Source organism: Miscanthus floridulus, chromosome 10 (genome assembly GCF_019320115.1).
Source record: "Miscanthus floridulus cultivar M001 chromosome 10, ASM1932011v1, whole genome shotgun sequence".
NCBI lineage: Eukaryota > Viridiplantae > Streptophyta > Magnoliopsida > Poales > Poaceae > Miscanthus > Miscanthus floridulus.
Genome location: NC_089589.1, coordinates 117,925,785 through 117,952,901, shown reverse-complemented (window position 1 = coordinate 117,952,901; position 27,117 = coordinate 117,925,785). Strand labels below are relative to the sequence as shown.

The 27,117-nt window shown below is 47.7% G+C and overlaps 2 protein-coding genes across 3 annotated transcripts; both read right to left on the bottom strand.

Moving 5' to 3' along the window:
• Positions 1–8,649: 8,649 nt before the first annotated feature.
• LOC136489400 (uncharacterized) lies at positions 8,650–10,208 on the bottom strand. Its single transcript, XM_066486047.1, has 2 exons — positions 9,714–10,208; positions 8,650–9,003 (listed from the first exon to the last, which is right to left on the bottom strand). The coding sequence occupies exons 1-2, from the start codon at positions 10,206–10,208 to the stop codon at positions 8,650–8,652; spliced, it is 849 nt and encodes a 282-aa protein (XP_066342144.1).
• Positions 10,209–21,053: 10,845 nt separating this feature from the next.
• LOC136485465 (uncharacterized) lies at positions 21,054–24,361 on the bottom strand. Of its 2 annotated transcripts, none has more exons than XM_066482341.1 (2): positions 23,267–24,361; positions 21,054–22,796 (listed from the first exon to the last, which is right to left on the bottom strand). In XM_066482341.1, the coding sequence occupies exons 1-2, from the start codon at positions 24,310–24,312 to the stop codon at positions 21,230–21,232; spliced, it is 2,613 nt and encodes an 870-aa protein (XP_066338438.1). In that variant the 5' UTR covers positions 24,313–24,361; the 3' UTR covers positions 21,054–21,229. The 2 variants fall into 2 exon arrangements, with proteins under 2 accessions (XP_066338438.1, XP_066338439.1); XM_066482342.1 differs by having other exon boundaries at positions 21,054–22,793.
• Positions 24,362–27,117: the final 2,756 nt, after the last annotated feature.

The window sequence follows — 27,117 nt, the reverse complement described above, 5'->3', positions numbered from 1 at the left end:
GACTGGCGTTAGAAATCATTGTTGAAAAAGATGATGCTGTAAGCAATGGTGATGCCTGGAGGACAACAATTGATGCCTGCTTACCTGTACTTGACCTCATTGACACACGGAGGTCTATTCCATATGGCATTCAGCAAGTGAGGGAACTTATTGGCATCTCATGTGCCTTCAATCAAGTTGTGCAGGTTTGTCAACCAAACATGTTTTAATATTAATGGTTAAGTCATCAGTTTTGACTGTAGCAACACCACAGGGACATTTATTCCCCACCCAAGGACTTCTGGGGATTGGTAGATCTTGCCTTGTTTAGGATCAGTGTCTATTCTAGTTTGATTGGGTTAATTAGATATTCTGAGGTGTTGTATAATACTTAAGTTGGAGAGCAAAATATTCAGAAAGACAGCTCATGGGAAAATGGCACAACAATGAACTCAAGTTGGGAACAAAATGCTAGTGCTGCGAATGATTCTGGTGACTGGGGAGGCTGGGGTAGTGGAGTTGGAGCTGCTGCAAAGCCAGCATATCAAGATAATTCATGGGAAGTGCATGCTAAGGTAATCTGGCGCAGAAGACTCCTGGGGTAATCTGGCTGCAACACCAGTGGGCAATTCAGATGCTACCAACTCAAGATAGTGTCTGATAGCAACTACCAACTCAAGATAGAGCTATTCACTTAAATCATTTGGGTCATCTCATATTGGCAAATTCCCTGAATGCCTAGTATGTCTGGCTGGGTTCACCAATACCATCTTTGTTGACTACAATCACATAGTGTGCTCTATCTGTTGCCTATAGATTGTTGACTACAAAAATAATTTAATATTGCACCTAGTAGGCACTTAAAATAGAGAAGACAAAACAGCATGAACATCAACTAAGAGCAAAAATGAAGTGCATAGAGTAATCTTACATGTCACTTTCATCTTCCTTAAGCATAACAGGGTATGTCTGTTTTTTTATCAACAATGGCATAAAAAAAAAATAAGGACTAACATCAAGGCAGGTGCTATCTCTGCATACCATGATATAACTTGAATGATGATAGTGCATACTAAGAGAATTGTACAATAAAAATCAGTTTTGTAACTCGGGTCTTGATTTGCAGTGTTGCACACAGTAAAAAAGGTGGAATTAGAAAGAAGCATACTCCTAATACACTAAAGCCTATATGCAGTGCTGTGTAAAACACTAAAACAGTCCATATAAAAAAAGTGGAATTAGAAAGAAGCATACTCCTAATACACTAAAGCCTATATGCAGTGCTGTGTAAAACACTAAAACAGTCATATATGGTCGATTACCTGAAACAACATCAAGGTAGCAGTAGTGCAGAATATTTCGCTGAATCACATGTGAGAATTCAGTAATGCTACTTCATACAATGTTGCCTAACCTATGTGTAGGAGAATATAAGAGCTTCAGAAAATATAAACGCACTGTGGTTTACAGAGATGGGAGCTCAGCTGTCCAAAATTCACAAGAATACCTCCTTGATACTATGGAATCTATTTTCAGAATCATCACCTGTCCATGCCGAATTTATCCATGATATTCCTTTCAATAAAGGCCAGAGTCTCTTCCTCTGAAACCAAAGAAGACAAATTGATGGTCCGGTGACTGACTGACTGGTATGTACAGACAAAAAAAAATCTATTAATGTTTAAGTCAAATGATTCTCTTGCATCTTTTTGAGTTGACTAATGTATAGGTGTACATCAAAGGTTATTCATCATTCATATATCTATTTTATAGGCATGGTGTTAACAACAACAAAAAATTATATTGCTTATTTTGCATTGGAGGTACCAGTGCTGAATGGCAACAGAACTAATGTAGTAGAAATTATATAATATATCTTGAAAAGCATAGAATCTGTAGAGAGGTCTCCTATCTCCAGGATATTTCCACCCACGTAGCATCAGGCTATCAGTAACCAACGCAATCAAAGCATTCGCGCGAGAACAAAGCGGGCGCTGCAGCACCCGCTGTCGCGCGGGGCAGCGGCAGAACGGGCAAATTGAGGGGGGGCAGGAGTGGAGCGCGCGGCTGGGGCTGCGCCAAGGGAGTAGGGGACTTACATGGAGGAGACGCTGGTGGAGATCTGGTGCCAGAAGGCATGGACGAGGGAGCTGGGGCTGGCGAGCGCGTGGAGCTTGAGCTCCGGCGCCGGCTCTTGCCGCATCGACAGCAGGGAGCCCACCGTGCTCACCATCACCGCCGTCGCCGCCGCCATGTCCGCCGGAGAGGGAAAGAGCGTCGCCGGAGAGGTAGGGAAGTTGGGGAGGGAGGTGAGTGCGGCGGGGTGGCATGAGATTTGGGGTCAACAGCGGATGGGAGGGCGGCAACGTGATTTGGAGGGCAGGTACGATTTGGAGGATTGGGGGGTGAGCGTGCGCGGCACAACGATTTTGGGAAGGTACGATCCGGATCTCGGGAAGAAGGTACCGCGCCGAGGAAGAAGGGGAGGGAGGGGAGGGGCGGGTGCGGGTGCGGGAGGAGGGGAGGGGAGGGTGGGGGGCTGGGGAGGGTGCGGCGGGAAAGAAGAAGGGGAGGGAGGGGAGCGTGCGTGCGTGAGGAGCCGAGCGGGTGAGTCCGCGGCGGGTTAGGGTTAGAGTTATGACTTCTTCGTTTTTTTATGTGCGTGTGTACCTTTTTTCTGTGCGTTTTAAAATAACCAACAGAATAATTATTTTTTTTTCTGTGCGTGTATATATTTTTCTGTGCGTTTTTAAAGAACCGACAAAATAAGTTTCATTTTTCTGTGGGTGTTGATTTTTTCCGTGTGTGTATTGTCATGCACAGAAAAATCATACAATTATTCTGTGGGTTTTCGTATTTTTCTGTCGGGATATTTTGAAACCCACAGAAAAATCGTAATTTTTCTGTGTGTACCCAAAAAAACGCACAGAAAAATTTGTCACCCACAGAATAATTCGAGTTTCCAGTAGTGAATGTCATTCACTTGCCTTTTCTTAGTTATAATCCATTAAGCATATAGTCTTTTCTTTTATAATGTAAATCTTGCGGTAGTCGTTTCTTTTTTAACAATAGCTCATTTCCTGCGTGTTCTAGTAACCGTAGCAATGAGCCCTCTCTTTTAGCACGTTATTTTTAAAAAAGCCTTTTGCTTTGATTGGTGTATAGTTCTTGGTTTACTATCTTTGTTTGATTGTATGTTTGCTTGAGCGGAGACTAGAAGCTGAGTGCCATAAGCTGCAGAATAGAAGATGAAGTCTGAAGGTTCTACGTGGAGTTGACCATTAAGTGAAAAGCAAGTGTAAAAGAAGGCAAGTATAATATGAGGCTCTCCTTGATCCCTAATAACCTTAATGTCACTATATTCGTACTTGCATGTGTCTAATTTGATCTACTATTAAGGAGTTGCCTAGATGTTGTTATCCTGATCTTTGTATCCTATGGGTTATATGCATATGGGTAGTTTTGTAAGCTGCTCTACTTAATAATACTCTTTAACACATATTAATGGCGTATGCAATAAAAGTTTAAAATATACTTTTATCAACATGGTTTCAAAGGGCCAAATCATTGAGTTATTTTTATGGTGCTCTAGTCTCTCTCTCCATAAGGACTCATCATTGTTGATGGTCAATAACATCAATCATAAACCGTCAACATAACCTGCATATATACTTAATTCCATCACCAAATATAGGTATAGGGGTTTAAACTGACAAATTCTATGAGTTTTGGTGAATCTGTGTTTTCAGCAGGGTTTATCCAGAAAACCGTCAAGGTGGACCTAGATGTCAGAATTAATCACGCTTCATTGCGGCATAAACAACTCTAGAAGGTTCCAGAGGACACCACACCGAAGATTGGGCCAAAAGGTGACAAATGTGGGCCGACCGGCCTAGCGCCCAGACCGGCCGGCCTGCTTTAGAGCCCGCTTGCCCTCCGCCGCCTCGTATGCATTTCTAAGATCTACACCATTAATTTAAGGCGGTTTATAGTCGGTGCATCCAACGGTGATCGAGGGAATTGATGCAGATTAATGACGTGGCAGTTCCTTGCCCCCTACTCCATCACCCCTATATATAGCAGCCCTTAGCCCCCTCCCTAGAGCCATCCTAAAACTCTAATTCTTATCCTCATCTCAGGATCAGGGCATCAAGAGAGATTAGTCCTCTAGTTATAATCTATTCTTGTACACAATAGAGAGAGAGAGAGAGAGAGAGAGAGAGAGAGAGAGAGAGAGAGAGAGAGAGAGAGAGAGAGAGTAAGGGAAGAGTTTGTAGATAGTACCGGCCTGTCGGTGCTACCTCTACGGCTTGTACTTTGGCGGATGTAGGCTTCTCTAAGTCTACATCTAAGATACCTCTGGTAATTGATTTATGTTTAAAGTAAGTTTTATGCTCTTTTGTTCATGGGTTCACAGTTCTTTTGAGTGCTCTAGTCCTTGTTAGATCTCTGGATTAGAGTAGTAATCGTTAGCATAAGCGTAGTGCTTAGGCTATCGGCTACCGATGTTTGCTCCCTATTTCTTGGTTGTGTGGTAGCAGCGGGAGGTGACAACCCCATCTATCTTTTGTAGTCCACATCGAATTGAGTAGTTTCTTAAATTAGTAGGACCGTAGTCGTGTCGGTAGAGTAATCTATTGGCGGTGCTTTACCGTCTAAGCGGCGTCCTGAAGTGAACATTAGAATCATAAGCCTTGCTTTGCATAGGGTCTTAACCATAGGAATCCTCTCTACTCATACCTTAAACCTTGATTGCTATCCCTAGACAAACTAATTGTTAGATAACACACACACACATGTTTTCCCGTGGATACGATACTCGATAATACTCCGGGTGAAAACTACTTCGATATCCGTGCGCTTGCGGATTTTGTCTCTGTGTGCCACCACAGGTGTCAACAATCATTAATCAAACCAAGACTTACAATACAACCATGATGACTACATGGCTACTCATTGTAGGATTCGATATAGGCACTCAACATTTGCTGTTATGCCTTGCCAGCGTCCTTCCCTAGCCAGTTGCTATGCGAATTGAGAACTAAGAATGGTGGTGGTGTCCACATCTAAGGACTATGGGAGGGTGGTCTCATGATGTAGCCAGCTAGGGATGGAGTCCATGCATAGCCACCACTCCCCAACTGTTGGGGGAACACCCTTCACACGACACCCCACCCTCGCTTTGGTCTAGGCAGAACCCCCTGCTTGCTTCTGGCCCTGCAACACAACCATGCACGGGAGCGCCTCGCCGTCGGCAAAGGACCCTCACCGAGGGCTCTTGCCCTGTGCTGCCAACCAACACCCCTGGTGAGGGGTGCCTTGATTCTCTATTTCTGCAAGACAATGGACTGCACACGAGGCCCCATCGGGTGGAGGAGATCTTTGCGACCCAACTCAATTTCTATTTAAAGGAAGATGAAGATTCATTGTCGCCCAAGCGGAGCTCCAAATGGAGTTAGAAGAGTGGTTGGGGGCGAGGGGGTCAAATGACCAATCCCCCATGCTGATGCAAAAAAAATCCTGGCCAGTCCAGGGCAATTATAGTTTTCTCCTGACCATAGGTGTGGCCTATAAATATTGTTTTAGATGATGAATCAATGGCCATTTACTCCTAAATTTATTCCTAATCCTTTTCTGTATCGCTTCAAGTAAATCTTTAGTTTTCCTCATTCAAGGGATACCCTTAGCCTCCTCTGTGCTATCCTGTAGAGAGGGTAGGAGGCAGAGTGAAGCCCCCATAGTTGGTGCTGTTCGTGGGGACCTCATCGTATTACGTGCCATCAGGCTCACCATGGCACAGCAAAAGACACAAAACAAGGAAGCCCCACCCTCTCTAATGAAACCGTAGCTGCCACCAGAGCCCTAGGTGACCTAACCATGCAACCCACTCTACCACCTCTAGGGGCCACGATAGCTTCGAGTGTGGCGATCCCAGGGGATGCCCTTGTTGTAAAAGCATCGCCGCCCATCACAGAGCCCCTTGAGGGTGCAGTCGGTCAATAAATCAATGATGACGATAGGGATGAGGAGCAGGTCCTCATGACTCTAAATCAGGTGCATTAGGAATTGCAATGGAAAAAGCACCGTGTGGAGGTCTTAGAGAGGCAAGCACGATGACGTGGGGTTGGAACTACGACAAGCGTTATTGTTCGAGTCGGTGTTAGAGTACATGTATGCGGTGGCTCGAGTGGACTCAAGAACACAAGAATCATAGAGGGAACGCAATGATTTATCATGGTTTAGGCCGATCGATGCCCTACGTCTAGCAGCTAATGATCCTTATACTCAAGAGCACCCAAAATCAGGGGGTTACAATAGAGTGTACAGGAGGTAGAGAGAGAGATTTGGTAGGGGGTTAGCTCGGTGCTAATCCTAGGTTGCCTTGCTGTCGGTGGAGTCTTACCCTCGTCGGAGAGGAGGAAGACGATGGGTGTGGTGGAGGAGCTCTCGGTGCCCTTCTCTAGGTTGCTCTGCTCACCGTGTTGAGCAGGAGCGGGTCAATGGGGAATGGAATGAACTATCTAGGATTGTCCTCCCCCCTCTCTAGGATCTGACCTCCCCTTATATTCCAAGGTTGGTCAGGTACATGGCGGTTTTGAGGGGATGAGTCTATGGTCTACATGCGTTGGAGTCTAGGAGGGTCTTGCAACATCGCTCTGTGGACTGTGGCGATCTCGTGGAGCCAAAGAAGCCTTGGGTGTTGTTTGGCTGCTCTGTTCTAACACTCTACATGTCAAGCTATGTTAGCTTGGACCGGCCTCCCCTAGGTGCGCCTTCTAGAGACTTCTTGGTGGCGAAGGAGGTCTGCTCGAGGGGATGACATGTGGGCCTTGGAGCCCTCGAGCCCTTGGAGGCCGTGGAGGGTTTGTCTTCTTGTGTCACACCCCATGCATGACCTTGGGGAGTGGACAGCAGAGCTGCGCCCACGGTGCAGCGCCTAGGAGCCCCCACATCTTGGTGGCTCGGGGCGTGTCTTCTTGTGCTCGAACCTTGGCTAGTGCTGAAGGCTGGGAAGGGGCCAAGGATCTGGTTAGGCTCTCATCAGTCGGGAGCATGTGGCTCAGGCGAGCCCTCGGGCCCTGAGCAAAGGTGGCGGCGTGCTCAGACTCGGCCTGATTCCTTAGTCTGAGGGTGCACACGAGCGTACCCAATAGGTATGGCCCCCGAGTCCCCCGGTTGATCCTAGAGGGGTCGGTCGGGGGATCTCTCGGTCGAGAACCCTTGATCCCGAGGCTTAACGTACCCATATATTAGGATCTCGTTAGGAGCCCTAAGCCCTTTGTGGCCTAACTTGGCCTGGCATGTGATGGCGATAAAGGGCTGAAGTTGATCCTCTAGTGACCAAGCTAGCCATGGTAGGGATGGCTTCCGTTGACAAGAGTGTGATGCCTTATGTGGGGCTCTTTCCCCAAGTGTGATGGGTGTGCTCAGCTATCGAGGCCGAGCGATGGTGATGCTGACCCCTTTGTGGCTTTATGTCGTGGAGGTCTACGGCTGGGAGTTGCTGACTTTAGGCCCAAGGGTGTCCTTCTTTTTGTTGGAACCTGCTGTGGGTCGGGTGATCGAGAGCGTCTGTGCTTTGGCTCACGGCCACCTAATCACCCAGCACGCCATGCCCTTCTGGGGGCTACAGTAACAAGTCCCGACCCTGTCGGGCCAGCCTTCTAGGGCCGACCTTTTGCGGCCGTAGGTTAGGCCGCGGGGAGCATGCCGAGCTTGGATGGGGGGCCCTCATTGGGCCCGCCGCTCAGTGGCTCCCAACCCAACTCTAGGGAGTTGGTTGGTTTTGGGGGGTGCGCCGTCTGAGCACCCATCGGTCAGGGGGTTGGGTCTTCTCTGTCTGAGGAGTTGGCACAACCCCTCCAAGGCTGTCGTGGGGCCTCGAAGTCTTCAGGTGCTCGGATGAGCTTTCGGCTCAGGGCTATTGTTCCCTCATGGGACTAGGCCGCTAAGACAATGGCCTCAGTGTCCAAGATTGCCGCGCCCATGCTACTAGCGTGTAAGTCTGTGAAAACCCCAAGTTTATGGTCGTTCCATGCCTTGGTCATGTCCCCTAAAGGGGAGATTCTCGGCATCCCGACCCTGCCACTCGTATAGTTCCCGAGCCCATCTATCGGTGCTCGGGGGCTCGCTGCCTCCCTCGATGGGTCACCACGAGTAGGTCAAGGTCGGTACTTGGTCACCACTCATCTAGACAGTCGGGACGCTTCTGGGCGTCTCGGCTATAGCCATGTGGGCTCATCTCCCAAGCGTCCCTCACACTTTAGTTTTCTCCCTAGGGCGTCCTTGAAACTCGAGGGAGTCGGCCTTGAACCCTGGGTGGTGCCCCCTTCTTGAGGGACATCCCTTCTACCCCACTGAGGGGTGAGAACCTGCCAGGAGGTTAGAGGTACGATAGAGAAACACGGGAAGAAATGATCCATGGATAGAAATGACGTAGCTATGTCATGTTCCACAAGTTGTCGTACTCCTTCCCTGTGATGGTGCTGATCTTGTAGGCACCCAGCCGGATCACCCATGAGACGTGGAGGGTCCTTCCCAAGGTAGAGATAACTTGAGGCCCTTCTTGGACAGGGCGGCTCTCTGAAGGATGAGATCACCTACAACAAAGGAACACTCGCATACTCATCTGGCGTTGTAGCGGTGGAGTCCTCGCTGGTAGCTAGCAGATCACACCATGGTGGTGTTCTGTTCCTCCTCGAGCATGTCGACGTCTGTCTTGTGTTGTTCCTTGGCCCGTTGCTCATTGTAGAAGTGGACGCATGGGGTGTCAAAGTCAAGGTCAGAGGGGATGACCGCCTTGGCCACGTAGATGAGGAAGAAGGGCGTGTACCTAGTCAAATGGTTGACGCTTGTCCTCAGGCTCCAGAGCAGGGAGGGGAGCTCATCCACCCAACGGTCGGCACAGATCTTGAGCTCGTTGTAGAAGCAAGTTTTGATCCCTTGGAGGACCAGCCCATTAGCGCGCTTGACTTGGCCATTGGACTCGGGGTGATAGACCGAAGCCCAATCCACTCGGATTTGCTAGGCGTCGCAGAAATCTAGGATTTTGTGACCTATGAACTGAGTGCCATTATCAATAATAATGCGATTGGGAACCCCGAACCTATGGATAATGTCCTAGATGAACTCAGCCACCCGCTCTGACTTGAGGTTGATGATGGGCCAAACCTTGATCCACATGGTGAACTTGTCTATGGTGACCAAAAGGTGGTCGAAGCCCCCAAGAGCCCTCTTGAACTCTCTGACCATGTCGAGGCACTAGACCGTGAATGGCCAGGTGATGGGGATCGTCTAGAGCACTTGCTTCGGCATGTGGTTCTGCTTGGCGTAGTACTGACAACCCTTGCATGTCCTGATAGGGTCCTGGGCATCGGCAATGGTGGTCGGCTAGTAGAAGTCATGTCTGAAGGCCTTCCCCATGATGGCCCTTGGCGTCGAGTGGTGTCCGCAGATGCTGCTTGGATGTCGAGGAGTAGCTTCTTCCCCTCCTCTAGGGTGACACACCATAGGAGCACCTTGGTGGCGCTCTAGTGATAGAGTTGCTCACGGAGGACTCTATAGAACTTGGCACGCTGGACCAGCCTATGGGTAGCAGCGACGTCGGAGGGGAGAATTCCCCGCTCGAGGAAGTCAAGGAAGGGAGCCCTCCAGTCTTTTGAGGCTTTGAGCGGTTGGGGGGAGCCTTCGCCCTGCTCGCCCATGGTGCCTAGGTGGGCTTGCGCTGAACTAACAGGGGCCATGTCTCGGCACTCGGGGGAACTAGCCGCCTGCTCTGGGGCCTCATCGGGGGCCTCAGTAGTCGGGCTACCGATCACCTCACCGAGGGTGGCCTGCTCTTGTCTTCTATGCTTGGTGGGACGCACCGGAGGGTCAGGGAGAGCACTGGTCAGTGGCTTGGTTCCCCAATTGCCATGTGTGGTGACTGTTAGCATGCACTCCTGGGTGGATGGTGTCCCATTACCAACCTTGGTTGAGGTCGAGGCGGCACTTGTCGGAGCCAGCCCCTTGGTCTCCTCAAGGTGGATCAAGGGGGCATCGAGGACGTCAAAGAAGACCCTGGGTGGTGGGGGCTTGCGAGAAGATGCCAGCTTTGCAAGGGTGTCAATTTCCTCGTTGTCCCGCCGAAGGACGTGATGGAGCTTGATGCCATCGAACTTGTCCTCCAGCTTTTGGACTTCCACACAGTAGGCTTCAATCTTCTCATCGTGGTAGGCCGACTCCTTCATGACCTAGTTGATGACTAGTTTGGAGTCTCCCCATATGAAGAGGCACTGAGCACTAAGCTTGGTGGCTGCCTAGATGCCATGGAGGTGCGCCTCGTACTCTGCGACATTGTTAGTGGCCCAGAAGTGAAGCTAAAGGGCGTACCTTAGTTTTTCACCATAGGGGGATATGAGGAGGACCCCCATGCCCGCTCCCTCGAGGGTGAGGGAGCAATTGAAGTACATGGTCTAGTACTCCACCTTAGCAGGGACGATTGAGCCTTGCTCCTCGGTCCACTCCACCATGAACTCGATGAGGACTTGGGACTTGATCGCTCTGTGGGGGGCGTAGGTGATGTCGAGGCCCATGAGCTCGAGCCCCCACTTGGCGATGCAACCGGTGCTCTCTTGGTTGTTGACAATGTCCCCTAGGCCACTGGAGGATACGACCACCATAGGTGGTTGTCGAAGTAGTGCCGGAGCTTGCACTTGGTGATGAGCACGACGTAGAGGAGCTTCTGAAATCTAGGGTAGTGGGCCTTCGAGTCAGAGAGGACCTCATTGATGAAGTACACCGGCCACTAGACCTTGAGGGCATGGCCTTCCTCTTCACGTTCCACCACCAGCGCTGCACTGACGGTGTGTGGGGTGGTGGCCATGTAATGGAGCAGAGTATCCCCCTCAGAGGGGGAGTTTAGGACCAGAGGTGTGGTCAAGAAATCCTTTTGCCTTGTAAGCGCTTCCTGGGCTTCCTATGTCCACTCAAAGCACTCAGATTTCTTAAGGAGCTTGTATAGAGACATACCTCGTTCCTCGAGGCAGGATATGAAGCGGTTGAGCGCCACCAAGCACCCGGTAAGCCTCTAGGATCCCTTCAGGTTCTTAATTGGCTCCATATCCTTGATAAGAGAGATCTTCTTGGGGTTGATCTCGATGACATGCTCTGAGATGTTGAAGCCTAGGAACTTCCTGGCGAGGACTCCAAACACGCACTTCTCTAAGTTGAGTTTGATGTGGTTGGCATGGAGGTTGCAGAAGGTTTCCTCTAGGTCATCGATCAACTGTGTGGCCACATGAGTCTTGACAACAATGTCGTCGACATAGACTTCTAGGTTACGATTGATCTGCTCCCTAAAACACTTCTGCATGCACCGCTGGAAGGTGGCTCTAGCGTTTCAGAGGCCAAAAGGCATGGAAGTGTAGCAGAAAGCACCAAATGGGGTGATGAAAGATGTGGCTAGCTGATCGGAGGAGTTCATCGTGATCTGGTGGTACTTGGAGTACGCATCTAAAAAGTAGAGAGCCTCATAGTGGATAGAGGAATCGACCACCTAGTCAATCTGAGGAAGGGGAACAGGTCATTCGGGCAGGCCTTGTTGAGGCCTGTATAGTCGACGCGCATTCTCCACTTCCCATTCCTCTTCTTGACAAGGACGAGGTTTGCTAGCCAATTGGGGTGCTGAACCTCCTTGATCAAGTCGGTGACCAGGAGCCTAGCGAGCTCCTCGCTGATTGCCTTGCGCTTCTCCTTGTCGATGCGGTGAAGGCGTTGCTGCACCAGCTTGGCGTTGGCTTTGATGTTGAGGTAGTGCGTGGCAACTTCTCGGGGTCCTGATGTTGAGGCCGGGCATGTCTGACAGCTTCCATGCGAAGACATCAGTGTTGATGCATAGGGACTCTGTAAGGGCTGCTTCCATGTCCGGGGACATGCCGACACCTATGTAGAGTTGCTTCTCGGGTTCCTAGGGATAGACCCTAACCATCTTGGTGGCGACAACCCGATGAAAGGCCGCCATCGGGTTCTCCTTTGTATTGTGCGGTGGCCCCTCCCCTGTCTGGCGCCGGATCTAGGCGAAATTGGCTGCGGCGATGTTGGCTGCGGCGAGGGACATGCCCTCTTGTTCGCAGAAGTAAGCTTCGACCGGGAGGAGGTCACCACAATGACTACCCGTGGCCCGGGCATCTTGACCTTTAGGCAGCCATAGTGTGGGATAGCCATGAACTTCGCATAGCATGGCCGCCCCAGCATAGCATGGTAGGGACTGGCGAAGTCGACCACCTCGAATTCAAGAACCTCCTTCCAGAAGTTGGAGGGATCCCCAACATGATGGGGAGTTGGATGCTTTCAAGAGGAGTGGCCTGGACTCCAATGATGATCCCGAAGAATGGTGCCCCACCAGGGAAGAGGCTTTTCCTCGAGTTCCCCATGCGGTCAAGGGAGTCGGTTTAGAGAACGTTGAGGCTGCTTCCACCATCAATTAGCACCTTCGTGAGGTGTGCCCATCCAATAATGGAGCTGACGATGAGCGGAAAATGGCCCAGACTGGGGACATGCCAAGGGTAGTCCTAGCGGCCGAAGGTGATGGGCACATCGCAGTGCCCTGCTCGCCATGGTGACTTCCCGTAGAGAAGCCCCTGAGGGCCATGGGGGTGCCTAAGTCGGCCCTCCCCCGAAGACCATGGGGAAGATCTACACTACATCGGGGGTGAACTCCACCGTGGTCTGCTCTCCTACGGTCAGAGGAGGCGCCCATTCATGGTGCCCTGGCGATGACGTGGGGCTTCTAGGCCTACTGGCGATCGGTGGCTGGTAGACCGAACACCACCTCCCTCATCAAGCCGGGGGAGTGTAGGAGGATTTCCCTCGTCCCGAGGGTGATCCTGACCTAGGTGCAGAGTGCTGTCCCCACCACCCTTGGCTTATGGTAGATCTACGCCAGATCTACTAGGCTAGGACCTCGAGATCTGTTCCCAAGTGTCCTATTGGAGGGGGTGGCGTCAGGAGCTCGCTGCTCGCCATCGCAGCACCATTAAGCGGATGAAGTTCACCATAGCAGTCGGTGACATAGACCAGGATGAAAAAGTTAAGGACCTGGCCCATAGCGAAGGCGTCGACTATGATGGAGAACTCCATAGGGAGGCGGACACCACCATCTGGGGCGGCGCCGCTTGCTCCGGCGATGAGGTGGGTGGCTTCAGCTACCGTAGAGCCTAAATCACACTTGACGCTGCGCCCTACCTGGAGCGCCAGCTGTCATAGGGTTGGAACAACAATAAGCATTATTGTTCAAGTCAGTGTCAGAGTACATGTCTGCGGTGGCTTTGGTGGACTCAAGAACACAGGAATCATAGAGGGGACGCAAAGATTTATCCTGGTTCGAGCTGATCGATGCCCTACATCCAATAGCTGATGTTCCTTATACTCAAGAGCACCCAAAATCAGGGGGTTACAACAGAGTGTACAAGAGGTAGAGAGAGAGATTTGGTAGGGGGTTAGCTAGGTGCTAATCCTAGGTTGCCTCACCGCTGGTGGAGTCTTCCCCTCATCGGAGAGGAGGAAGACGACGGGTGCGGTGGAGGAGCTCTGGTGCCCCTCTCTGGGTTCCTCTGCTCTTGGTGCTGAGCAGGAATAGATTGATGAGGAATGGAATGATATGTCTGGGATCATCCTCTCCCCTCTCTAGGATCTGACCTCCCATTATATTTTGAGGTAGGTCGGGTACATGGTGGTTTTGGGGCGATGAGTCTACGGTCTACATGCGCCAGAGTCTAGGAGGGTCTTGCAGCGTCGCTCTGTGGACCGCAGTGATGTCATGGAGTTGAAGAAGCCTTGGGCATTGTTTGGCTGCTCTGTTCAAACACTCTATGTGTCAGGCTATGTCGGCTTGGACCGACCTTCCCTAGGTGCGCCTTCTGGAGACTTCTTGGTGGTGAAGGAGGTCGGCTCAAGGGGCTGACATGTGGGCCCGAGAGCTCCCGAGCCCCTGGAGGCCGTGGAGGGTTTGTCTTCTTGTGTCATGCCCCATGAGTGACACTATCGGGGGAGCGGCCAGTAGGCCACACCCAAGGGGCAGCACCTGGGAGCCCCCAAGCCTCGGTGGCTTAGGGCGTGTCTTCTTATGCTCGGGCCTTGGCTGGTGCTAAAGGCTAGGAAGGGGCCAAGGATCCGATCAGGCTCTCGTCGGCTAGGAGCGTGAGGCTCAGGCGAACCCCCGAGCCCCGAGCAGAGGTGGTGGCATGCTTGGGCTTGGCTTGATTCCTCAGTCTAAGGGTGCGTGCGAGCGTACCGATGGGTATAGCCCTTGAGCCCCTGGGCGATCTCGGAGGGGTCAGTCGGGAGATCTCTCGGTCGGGAACCCTTGATCCTGGGCTTAACATACCCATATGTTAGGATCTCATCTCCTGGTTCAAGCAATCAGACAGAAAATGGCTGAAGCCAGAGAAGAACTAAGAAGAACGGATGAGTACCTCACCAACATCGAGGGCAATGTGGGCAATGACCAAAACCCGGAACCCTCTCACCCTAAACTAGTTGACCCATTCATAATCCAGCATCACCCTGACCATATCATTGCCTAACCATGAGCTAACCCACCACCACCTCGCCACCACCTCAACCTTACCTTCGCCTCCATCACCTATACCCAGACATCAACCCACCTCCAAACCATAGGAATCAACCACCACCCATGCCATACAACCCAAAGTCCCCCTTAACCCAAATCCTCCAGACCCAAAGACGACGACTGTTGACATAAACTACCAACATAACCTGCATATGTACTTAATTCCATCACCAAACATAGGTCTAGAGGTCTAAACTAATAAATTCCATGAGTTTTGGTGAATCTGTGTTTTCAGCAGGGTTTATCCAGAAAACCATCAAGGTGGACCTATTCATTAAAGTAAATCATGCTTAACCATGGCGTAAACAACTCCATAAGGTTCCAGAGGACACCACACCAAAAAAGACTACGAGGGGCTACCAAGTGGGGCTGGCCAGCCCTACCTATAGGTCGACTGGCCTATGGGACCCACAGCTAAGTGTATCCTTCAAATAACGGTTCTCCACCGCCTTAAAGATCGCACCTACACCATTTATTCAAGTTGGGTTGATTCGAGGGTCCAGAATTGACGCTACCCCCTATATATACAACCCTGTTGAAAGATCCTTATTTGGTTTTGGTAATTGAGTGACAACTTGGTGGACTAATTATGTTTATGTGAGATACACAGGTGATTAGTCCACAGGTACATGTGTGTGAGCAACATATGCCATGAAGGTGAAAATGGCTTAGAGATGTTGCAAAGCTCACACATGTGATGATGAAGGAGCTTATTGCACATGAGACATGACATTGAGTCATGTGATCAAGGTGGAGAAGATCAAGACAAGACTTGGCTTGATGGACCGGTTGCAAGCGTGAAGGGCAAGTCGAAGGCTTTGGAGTGATGTACCACGTGGCGGTGAAGCTTGAGCAAGACTTAGCGCCGATGGACGATGGCAATGAAGAAGAGCAAGTGAAGTCAAGATCGATGAACCAATATGATCACGTGATGATATGAAGTGGATCATATCATTGTTGATCGTGTTGGTGCATGTGTTGCATCAATGTTGGAGGAGATGGAATGGAATGCGCAAGGCAAAGGTATAGCCTAGGGCATTTCATTTCACCGATCATAGGTGTGTAGAGAAGTTTATGACCGGGTTTAGAATAGATGGCCGTACTATCAAGAGGAGCAAACTTGTTTGCATATCGGTCATCTAGTGCCACTCGAGTGATCTAACTTTGCATCATCGCTAGGATTGAGTGGCATGGCTAACCCTTTGGAAAATGATTGTGAAAAGCTAACACACATACACATGGTGGTGTACACTTGGTGGTGTTGGCACATTTACAAAGGATATGAAGTTGGAGTTGATGTGGATCAACTCGGCGATGGAATGGTGGCGAGAAGGGTTAGGAACTCCACCGGCGGAGTGTCTAGTTTGAATAATAATAAGAGTACAAGCACAAGACAACAATGCAAATGGATATCTAGTTTGAATGTTTCAAGTGGTATCTAGACTCAAGTGAATCATAAAATGGTATCACATCATAAAGATATCTTATAAGTAGTACTCATAAAGATAGCAAATGTTCAAGAAAATGGTCAAAATTGATAAATCCAACAAGTGGTTCCAAACTAGAAAATTATTTAAAATGGTATCACATCTACATATGGCATCTATCATACAAGTGATATCAATCATGCAAAAAGATAGTTCCACAAGTGATCCTAAACTTTAAGTAATCATCAAATGAAAGATGCATCCCTCACCTACAAGAGCTCAAATATATAAAATGGATGACCCATACATAAAAATGGTATCTACAAGTAGTGTCTTTCCAACAATCAAGTAATGTCCATAAAAAAATGCAAGATTTAAGTCTCAACCATCTGCCCCAACGTGCATACCTTTGCATCAATAAGAAGCATACCTTTTATGGAAATTGATGCCAAAGGGGGAGAAATTGTACAAAGATATGAAAGATATGGGGGAGAGATTGTACAAACATAAGAAAGATATGAAAATCTTAAGATTGTACAAAAGGAAGAGATAGGACATGGACATGAACAAAGAGGGAGCAACATTGGAGAAAAGAAAAGGATCAAATTCTTGGACAAGAGAAGCACACGAGTAGGGGGAGCAAGCTCATGAACTTTGAATGATTGCATTTGATATGTGCATATTCATGTGCTTGCTTGCATTGCATAAGTTATTAAATAAAATATGCATGCTTGTGTGGTGTATGCTAGTTATAGAACTTGAATGATGATTTGATAACTAGTATGCATAGGATGATAGCTAGACACTTGGTATGTTTTTCAAGGAATACTAGTACCTTGCTTTTAATGTTGATCTCATGAGGTATCTAGTGATTTTTATTTCCAAGTGTTATCTAGCTAACCATGGTGCTAAGGATGAACTTAAAGGTGCAACTCCGATTGGTATCACAATTCAAAGGTTTATTCTATACACCTTAGCATCATTCGGTAGTAATTACTCTCTCACCATTTCAATCTATGCATATGTGTAAGCTTCAATTTAAATACTCTAGCACATATGTAGGGGGAGCTAATACTACCATTTCGGGTTTGTGGTACTTGTCCAAAATCATTTACACATGGTAAAATTGCTTGGGCCAGCAACATGAATCCAAAAGTGCTTAATTTACATATCTTTGTAGAGTTGTCATCAATTACCAAAAAGGGGGAGATTGAAAGGTCCTTGTTTGGTTTTGGTAATTGAGTGACAACTTAGGTGGACTAATTGTGTTTATGTGAGATACACATGTGATTAGTCCACAGGTACATGTGTGTGAGCAACATATGCCATGAAGGTGAAAATGGCTTAGAGATGTTGCAAAGCTCACACATGTGATGATGAAGGAGCATATTGCACATGAGACATGACATTGAGTCATGTGATCAAGGTGGAGAAGATCAAGACAAGACTTGGCTTGATGGACCGGTTGCAAGCGTGAAGGGCAAGTTGAAGGCTTTGGAGTGATGGACCACGTGGTGGTGAAGCTTGAGCAAGACTTGGCGCCGATGGACGATGGCAACGGTGAAGAGCAAGTGAAGTCAAGATCGATGAACCAATATGATCACGTGATGATATGAAGTGGATCATATCATTGTTGATCGTGTTGGTGCATGTGTTGCATCGACGTTGGAGGAGATGGAATGGAATGCGCAAGGCAAATGTATAACCTAGGGCATTTCATTTCACCGGTCATAGGTGTGTAGAGAAGTTTATGACCGGGTTTAGGATAGATGGCCGTACTATCAAGAGGAGCAAACTTGTTTGCATATCGGTCATCTAGTGCCACTTGAGTGATCTAACTTTGCATCATCGCTAGGATTGAGTGGCGTGGCAAGTTGAGTGGCTAACCCTTTGGAAAATGATTGTGAAATGCTAACACACATACACATGGTGGTGTACACTTGGTGGTGTTGGCACATTTACAAAGGAGATGAAGTTGGAGTTGATGTGGATCAACTCGGCGATGGAATGATGGCGAGAAGGGTTAGGAACTCCACCAACGGAGTGTCCGCTCGTAGAGTGAGGACAGTCCGGTGCCACCGGCGCCCTAGTTAGAAAAGACAGGGTCTCACAGAGTGGACCGGACGCTGGGGTCCTGCGTCCGGTCAGTAGCAGCAGAGAGCGTGCAGGCGTCGGTCTTTGACCGGACGCTAGTGCTGAAAGTGACCGGACGCTGGCTGGGTGCGTCTAGTCAGGCTGACGTATGGTGACGCAGAAGCTGGAGAGTGATTGGACGCTGGTGCTGCGTCCGATCACGATCGACTGGACGCGTCCAGTCATGTCCGGTACCTTATTGGAAACGACCGGACGCTGGAGGCTCAGTGTCCGGTTAGTTGTTGCTGGAGCGTCCGATCGACAGATGACCATTGAGATCCAGCGAACAGCGTTTGAAGGAAGGGACACGTGGCATGCATCGCACGACCAGACGCTGAGGTCCAGCGTCCGGTCGATCGGACCGGAGCGTCCGGTCGTCCCGAGTTTTGCCCAGTGAAGGGGTAACGGCTCTATTTGTTCATGGGGTTATAAATAGAGGCCATGGTCGGCCTTGGGCTTGTAGCTGAGCACACTATAGCCTTGGTGGCTTGTGTGGTAGTGCTTGGAGCCCTCCATCTCACACATACATGATAGTGATCATCCGATAGTATGAGAGCGATTCTAGTGTGATTGCATCGTGAGGTTGCATCGAGTGGCACTAGGTGGTCGTGTTGCAAGCCGGTGGTGCTTGTTACTCTTGGAGGTTGTCACCTCCTAGATGGCTTGGTGGTGGTCTCTGTCGAAGCCCGTAAGAAGCTTGTGCGGCGCTCCGGAGAAGTGCTTGTGAGGGGTACTTTTGCTCGCCCCGCGGGAGCCGCGAAGAGCAACTCTAGTAAAAGCATGTCATTGAGCTACCCTCACTTCCGGGGTTGGTTCTTGTGGCGCCCGACGTGCGGGCTTAGCGGGTGATGCTAATTAGCCGCCGAACCACCAAGTGAGCGGTCGACACAACGGGGACTAGCGTGTTGGCAAACACGTGAACCTCGGGAGAAAAATCATCATGTCAACCTTGTTCTTCCCGTTGGTTTGCATCCCCATTACACAAGCTTGCAATTACATTTATATATATTAAGCTTGTGTAGTTGCTCTTGTAATTAGATAGCTTATGTAGCTTGCTAATTACCTTCTTGCTTGTGTAGCATAGAAGTAGCTCCCTTGCGTGGCTAATTTGGTTTGAGTAACCTTGTTAGTCACATTGCTTAGTTTGTGTAGCTAAGTATTTGCGCTCTCTAATTAGGCATTGGTTGCCTTGTTATTGAGCATTGCTAGTGAGCTTAGTTAGCTTTGTGCTTTTGCTTACTAGCATGTGTAGGAGCTTCCTCATAGCTTAAAGTACTAGTGGCATAGATTTGTGTGACCTTGCTCCTAGAATTGATTAGGAGAGCTCTAGCTAGCCCAGCACCTTAGTTGCATAATTGTTATCTTTGCAAGGTGCTAGTGAACATATATAGAGGGGTATAGTCTTGGTTAGACCGATTGTTTTAATTCCGCATTTATATCGGTTAGCCGACGCGATTAAGTTTTAGAAAAGACTATTCACCCCCCTCTAGTCGCCATCTCGACCTTACACCTGTACCCCCCCCCTCCCTAGAGCCTTCCTAAAACCCTAATTCATATCCTCATCTCAGGATCAGGGCATCGCATTCAAGAGAGATTAGTCCTCTAGTTAGGATCTATTCTTTGTACACAAATAGAGAGAGGGTAAGGGAAGAGTTTGGGGGAAGTATCGGCCTATCGGTGCTACCTCTATGGCTTGTACTTTGGCGGATCTAGGATTCTCCATGTCTACATCTGAGATACCTCTGGTAATTGATTTCTATTTGCAGTAAGTTTTGTGCTCTTTTGTTCACGGTTTCACAATTCTTTTGAGTGCTCTAGTCCTTGTTAGATATCTGGATCAGAGTAGTAATCGTTAGCATAAGCGTGGTGCTTAGGCTATCAGCTACCTGTGTTTGCTCCTTGCTTCTTGGTTGTGTGGTAGCAGCGGGAGGTGATAGCCCCGTCTATCCTTTGTAGTCCACGCCGAATGGAGCAGGTTATTAAATTAGTAGGACCGTAGTCGCGTTGGTAGAGTTATCTATTAGCAGTGCTTTACCATCTAAGCGACGTCCCAAAGTGAACATTAGAAACATAAGCCTTGCTTTGTATATGGTCATAACCATAGAAATCCTTTCTACTCATACCTTAAACCTTGATTGCTATCCCTGTACAAACTTGTTATTAGACAACACACACGTTTTCCCGTGGATACGATACTCGATAATACTCTGGGTGAAAACTACTTCGATACCCGTGCGCTTGTGGATTTTGTCTCTGTATGCCACCACAGGTGTCAACAGCGACCAGCCTAAAACCCCCAAAATCTCCCAAGGTATGATGGGAACTTCGACCATCGGCAATTCATCATGAGCTACGAGGCAGTCATCGCAGTTGTAGGCAGCGACGAGGCCACCATGGCTAGCCCGAGACATCGCTCAATGTTGGTATGCCAACCTTTGACTAGGTTCCAACGAATCCTAGGGCGACCTCCGCGACAAACTATGCTCCAATTTCAAAGGCATCAATATAGCACCCAATGATCTGATGGATCTGTTTAGCTGTAAATAGGGAGAAAGGGAACCCCTGCAAGAATATTGGCAAAGGTTCATTCAGCTGAGGACTCGCACCCCAAACATAACCGATGAGGCTGTCATCCTCGCAGCAATCAACGGCCTAAGATTAGGACCCTGTTCCTCTTGGCTCTCAAGAAGACCAGCCTCAATAGTCATAGAGTTGCACGAGGTCATGGAAAAGTACCACAGAGCAGACGCAGATTTCAGGATGAATACGAAGGTGCAATGATCCCAACCCCGACCTCCGCCGAGGACACAAAAAAGACCACCATACCCTCGCGGAGAGTTAATCAACGTCAATGCCATAGACAACACACCCCCACCCGTCCAAAAACAACAACAAGCCTCAAGATCACCATACCCTTTCTAGTTTAATATATAACCCGATCAGCTAGTTTGAATTCATACATTGAGGACTAGTTAGTATACATAAACCAGGAACAATATTTTCTGAATACGCAAGTCTACATCTTAATACACGTGCAACGGCAGGTGGGCAAAATTACAACTCAGAACAGAGAATTGCATCACGACAAGTTCTCCACCACATCATTGGTATTGCCTCCATGCTGAACTTTTGTCATCTCGCTGTCGGCAGGCCTTGGCTGTCGTCTGTCGCTGCACTTTGTTCGTCGGTACCAGGTGTATACTGCGTAGGATGCAATATAGACCAGCAAGGGAATTACCAGAGCAATGACATTCCTAGACATCTCCCAGTCTCTGGTACTGCCTGCTGCGTAAGCAACCAGGAGGCCAACCAAATCTAGCAAAATGGCCATATGCAGTGGGCGTAGCGGCAACTCATCATGCAATGGAAGCAGCAGGACAATGATGACGATGGACGCCATAAATGAAGTGGAGTTGCTATAGAAGAAAGCACGGTAGCGACTTTTGTCAATGTCGTGGAGGATTGAGTTGCTTGCAGAGTGTCCATCCGGACCATCCTTGTTGTCCTGCCAGAGGCCACCTGGTGGTTTCAGACCAGATTGGTATGCCACACTCGCTGCCAGGACTCCTAGCAGCATCAAGTACTCCTTCTTCTTCTTCTCCTCCTCCTTCTTCTTCTTCTCCTCCTTGTCGTTGTCTTGTTCAGGGGCTGCATCAGTATTATCAGTGCGGGCTACGCCTCCGTCGCCAACAGATGGCCCATCTCCTTTATTATGACGACGATGTTCCATAAGTCGTCCAATCAAGAGAATGACCACCCACGAGGTTACACAAGTGAAAACCAGAGCAAACAATACCAAGACATAGATAGAAGTTTGCAGTTGCCGGGAACTTCCTGCAGCGTATGCGCCCATTAATCCAAACAAGCCCACAACCATGCACACAAAGAACGCATAGCACTGTATGCCTGGCATGTACAGGTTTGGGTTCACTAGCAGGACAATCAGGGCCACGGAGGCCATGAAGCTCGTGGCGTTGCAGTAGAAGAAGGCTTGGTAATGGTCAGGGTAGTTGTTGAGAAGGACTGGGGACCCTGCACGATGACCAAACTCGTCATCCGCTGACCAGAAGCCGCCTGGCGGGGTCAGCCCAGCTTGGTAAGTGACTGTAGCAGCTAAGATTGCAAGGAGCAGCAACACCTCCCGTTTACTGTCCAACTCATGAGCATTTCCATGTTTGTCGTCTTTGTCTAGTGTGAAGAAGATGATATGAATCACCACGTAGACAAGGACGGCACCAGCCAAGGCGACGACATATATGGAGGTGCTCACATCCCTGCAGCACCCTGCGGCATATGCAACTATGAGTCCAAACAGATCCACTAACATGGCTGCCTCCAGTGAGCGGCGCATAACTAGGAATTCGCACTTCACCATAAGGATGAGAACCAAGGATGCCACAAATGCTGCTGAGTTGCTGTAGAAGAACACCTTGTACCGCTGAGGGTCTGTTGTGAGGAGTACCGGATCACAAACCTTATGGTGGCCATCCTGGTTGTCTGACCACAGACCGCCCGGTGGATCTAGTCCAGCTTGGTAAGTGACACTCGCAACAAGGGTAGCAAGCAAAATAACAAGATCATGAGCCTTTTCCAGTCCAACATCTTTTTTGAGTGGAAGTCCTACATCATCTTGTCCTCTATCCCTGCTAATTCAGACGTATATAGATATTAAGGGTAAAGTTCAATTTTCAAACTTCAACTACTAAGTTACATAACAATTCGATTTCCAACCTTGAACTACAAGAATAGGTACTAGATACACTCCAACTATCGAGACAAAATTTCACCCCCTAGCTGGTTTCCAAGTTGGTTTTTCTATTTTCTAAACATAATAAAATTTTGGTTTAATATTTAAAAAATCATAAGTAAATTATTTCAAATTATAAAAATATGAAACTAGTATCAATTCTTTTTTTTTTGGAAAATGTTATCTATCTCTCGGTGATCTATTTAGAGAGATTTGTGACTTATTTATTTTTGTTCCCTATTGTTTTATTGTTCGTGTGACTACCAGCAACGAAAAATGTTATTGGACTGCCGTGCAAAAGCAAAGAAAACTTGACTTGCTGGCATAGAGAAGCTAGGGAAGAGGCTTGTGGTCGTCATATATATATACCTGCTTCTACCAGGTGGCCCATGTGGTACATTGGGTGTTCCTGGCGAGCCATTGATTTCCCTTGTGCTTGGTTGACGACATCGTTGGGCGGCTCTAGTAATAGCCACTTGGAGGAAGATGTATGCAAGAACTGCGCCGATCAGAGAGACTACATAGATAGTAGTATCAATCTCTCTGCAACTCCCAGCAGCATAGGCCCCAACGAGGCCAAAGAGCGCGACGACGATGAGCCCGTACAGTGCAACAGACCGTACAGACAATTCCTTCTTGAGCCTCTTGTCGAGGAGCAGCATGATGATGAGAAGGGAGGCGACAAACGCTGTTGTGTTGCAGACAAAGAACGCCTGGTAGCGGGCGGAGCTGTGGTCCTGCAGAATGGGGAGGCTCACACGGTTGCCGTTGCTCCAGAAGCCACCCGGTGGGCTTAGCCCACCCCCATATGTGATGGTAACAACAAAGGTCGCAAGTAGCATCAAGACCTCGCAACTTGCGACCTCGTCCTTTTCTTCCCGGCTCTGGCTCTGGCTCTCATGATCCTCCTCTTGCTGCTGCTTACCATCTTTACATTTCTCTAGCTTGGAGATGATATAAAGCGAGAAAGTAAGCACGGCGTAGGCCAAGACAACAGACATTACCACTGTGGAGTATACGGTTGTGAATGCATCGCGGCAGCTTCCGGCGGCGTAGGCCCCCATGAGTCCAAGTAAATCGAGAACCATGACCACCCGGAGAACAGTTCCACAGACTCCGTTGTTGCCCTCCTGCAGGATGAGGAGGAGCAGGCAGACCACGACCGAGGCCGCGAACGCAGTCGCGTTGCAGTAGTAGAAGGTGAGGTATCGGCCATGGTGGGTATCCAAAAGGATTAGGTCACCGGCAAGGTGACCATGCTTTGTGTCGTTGTCCTGCCAGACTCCTCCTGGCAGGTTGAGGCCGGCAACGTATGTGACCGACACAACCAGAGTGGCCAGTAGAAGAAGGTACTTCTTCAGCTTGTACTCTGTTGAAGAATTGTTGTTCTGCTGGGGCTGGGTGGTTGGTGCCATTTGGTTGGAGGATACTCTTCTACCTGTTGGATGTTGCTTGCTTGGTGGTGGAAAGAACACTCTTGATTAGTTATATATAGCTGTGCACAAGTGCACATACATATATATCACCACTACGCATCGGTCCTTATTTGTGTAGTCGAGCCTTGATGTGATGTTTCCTTATTAGCATCTGTGTGTCAGCTAATCGTATCATGACTCCATCAGGTCATCTCGGTCAAAATTTTATATATCCTTCTTCTTCTTTTTTCCCCTATACCTAACAAGAATATAGCATGCTTTTTTGTTTGTTTTGTAACTTAACAAGCATATCAGTCATGGTCTTCAGCAGTCTTGGTCACTGTGTGAACTAACACACATAGAAAGCTGATTCCAAGAATGCAGCAGATGCTGTATACTTCTGTAATCAATATGACATCATGCTACTTGTGTAATCAACATGACATCATGCTGTTCTCCGATACTTGATCTTTGTTTAAACAGCTCTTGCTCAAGTGCTACTATATTGCATTCCTGTAGACAAAAAAAATTAAAAACACACAAGGATTCATGTTCACACAAGTTCATGCCGATGCATGTTATGCTATTCACATCGTGTAAGGATTGATCTAACCTGCCTTAAGCTCATTTATTAATGCATAACGAGATTCTACAAAGTGGTAGGCAGGCTGTCGCTGTATATATGCTCGTCATTCTTTTGTAATATATACACGAAACATATGACCGAAACATATATTGTATACAAACATCTATCTATCTACTATATTAATACAACAGAATAAAAAGAGCCCTCATGGTCGTCTAGAGGGCCTAGAAATTACGAGATTGATCAGAAAAAAGAGAAGAATATCCACCGTTGTATTTTATGATAGATCTACGGTCAAGAATAAATAAACACTACTGGGAAATTTTGGTTTCCGGCCAGTAGTAAAAGTATTAGAAAAAAGAAAAAATATGCATAGTAGAATTTTATGATGATCTAATAATGGCCGAGAATAAATAGAGTATAAAACAAAAGAATATGGAATATTACATTTTATGATAATCCAACGTCGAGAATAAAAAAAGTATCGATATCAAATACGAGACCTAGAATTTATGAGATTAATAAAAAAAAAGAATATGCAGTGTTGGATATTACAAGGATCAAACGGTCGAGAACAAATACACTAATCTTATCAAATACAAGGCCTATAAATTATTAAAAGATTAATTGGAAAAAAAGAAAAGAATATGAATCTTCGAATTTTACGATGATCTAATGGCTAAGTAGAGTATTCATGTCAAATACAAAGCGTAGAAATTACGAAGATTAATCAGAAAAAAGAAAGAAATCTTATGCATTGTCGGATTTTACAATGATTTAACAGCCGAGAACAAATAGAGTATTCGTGTCAAATACAAGGCCCAAAAATTATGAGATTAAACAAGGAAAAAAATATGTACCACTAGACTTTATGATGATCTAATGGCTGAGAATAAGTAGAGCATACATATTAAATACAAGGCCTATATATTATGAGATTTATGAGGAAAAAAGAAAAAAACAATGTTAGATTTTATGATGATCTAATAGTCAAGAATAAATAGAGTATTTGTGTCAAATACAATTAATAAATAACTCAATTCAATTCGTATCTAATATGGCAAGAAAAATATTATAATCTAATTAAGATATAAATGAATGAAGACAGTACACATGGGTGCAAATCAAAGCTTCTGTTGATGGCAACTCGATTGCTTGCAATTAGATGATGCCAACGAACAAATTCCAACAGTACTGGTTCTAGTCAAAATTAGAAGGAAAAAAATGTACTAAGAACAGTGAAGAATTTAGGCCTACTCATCATCACAACCTTGGGTGTGTAACCTACTCATCACAAGTACACAACCTTGGGTGTGTAACCTTACTTATCACGCATCGAAGATGCCACGCACTTTGGACCGCGGCCACATGGGTGTTGGGCACTTTTGCTTGTTCCATATTCCTGATAGATAGCCCCAGCAGTGGCGTGGACGTAATTAGGCGACTACTCACGGCATCCTATGCGCTGTCGTTCTTCTCCATACTGTGTGAGTGAGGGCACCCAAGCTTACTACTAGTAACACAGGCAACAACATACGCGTGCTGTGTCTACTCATCACCTCAATCTATCTTATCTTACTACTAACAATTTCTTCTTCCGGTTGAGGACGACCTTATTATTAATTCAGAGGAAAATATGCCAAACCGGTGATGAGTATAAATAAACCATGCATTCCACGTTTTGATTCCGCGGAATGATTTTACAAGAGCATCTCCTTTCGTTCCAAAGCGACGAAAAAGCTGGACACCAACGGTGCCTCGGCTCGCACGGAGCCACTCCACTTTATTCCCTGTCCAAAGACTCTAAACAGGCCAGCTAGTACTTTGGCCTTTATTTATCAGAAAATAGAAACAAAAACAATTTGGTCGCCCACTGATCCAAACCTGATCCCTTCTCTTCAGTGGGAGTACAAATCACATCGTTACTCGTTAGTGCCATTGATGATTGAACAGTTGGTCAGATTTTTTTTCCTGATGCGTACAATCTGTTCATCCGATATAAAAATCGGACTTACTATGAAGAAGTAAATCTCAAGATTTGCCGATTTGTTTTATATTCATTCATACAGACGAGTTGGGTATGTGTGTATGCGCCTAGCACCACCTCTTCGCATGTTAGGTAGTGTTTGGTTCTAGGGATAGAACGGTTCCGGGTGGGATATTCCACCTTGTACAGTGTTGAATCCAGAGACGAGTAGGGATAGAGTCATCTCGAGAGA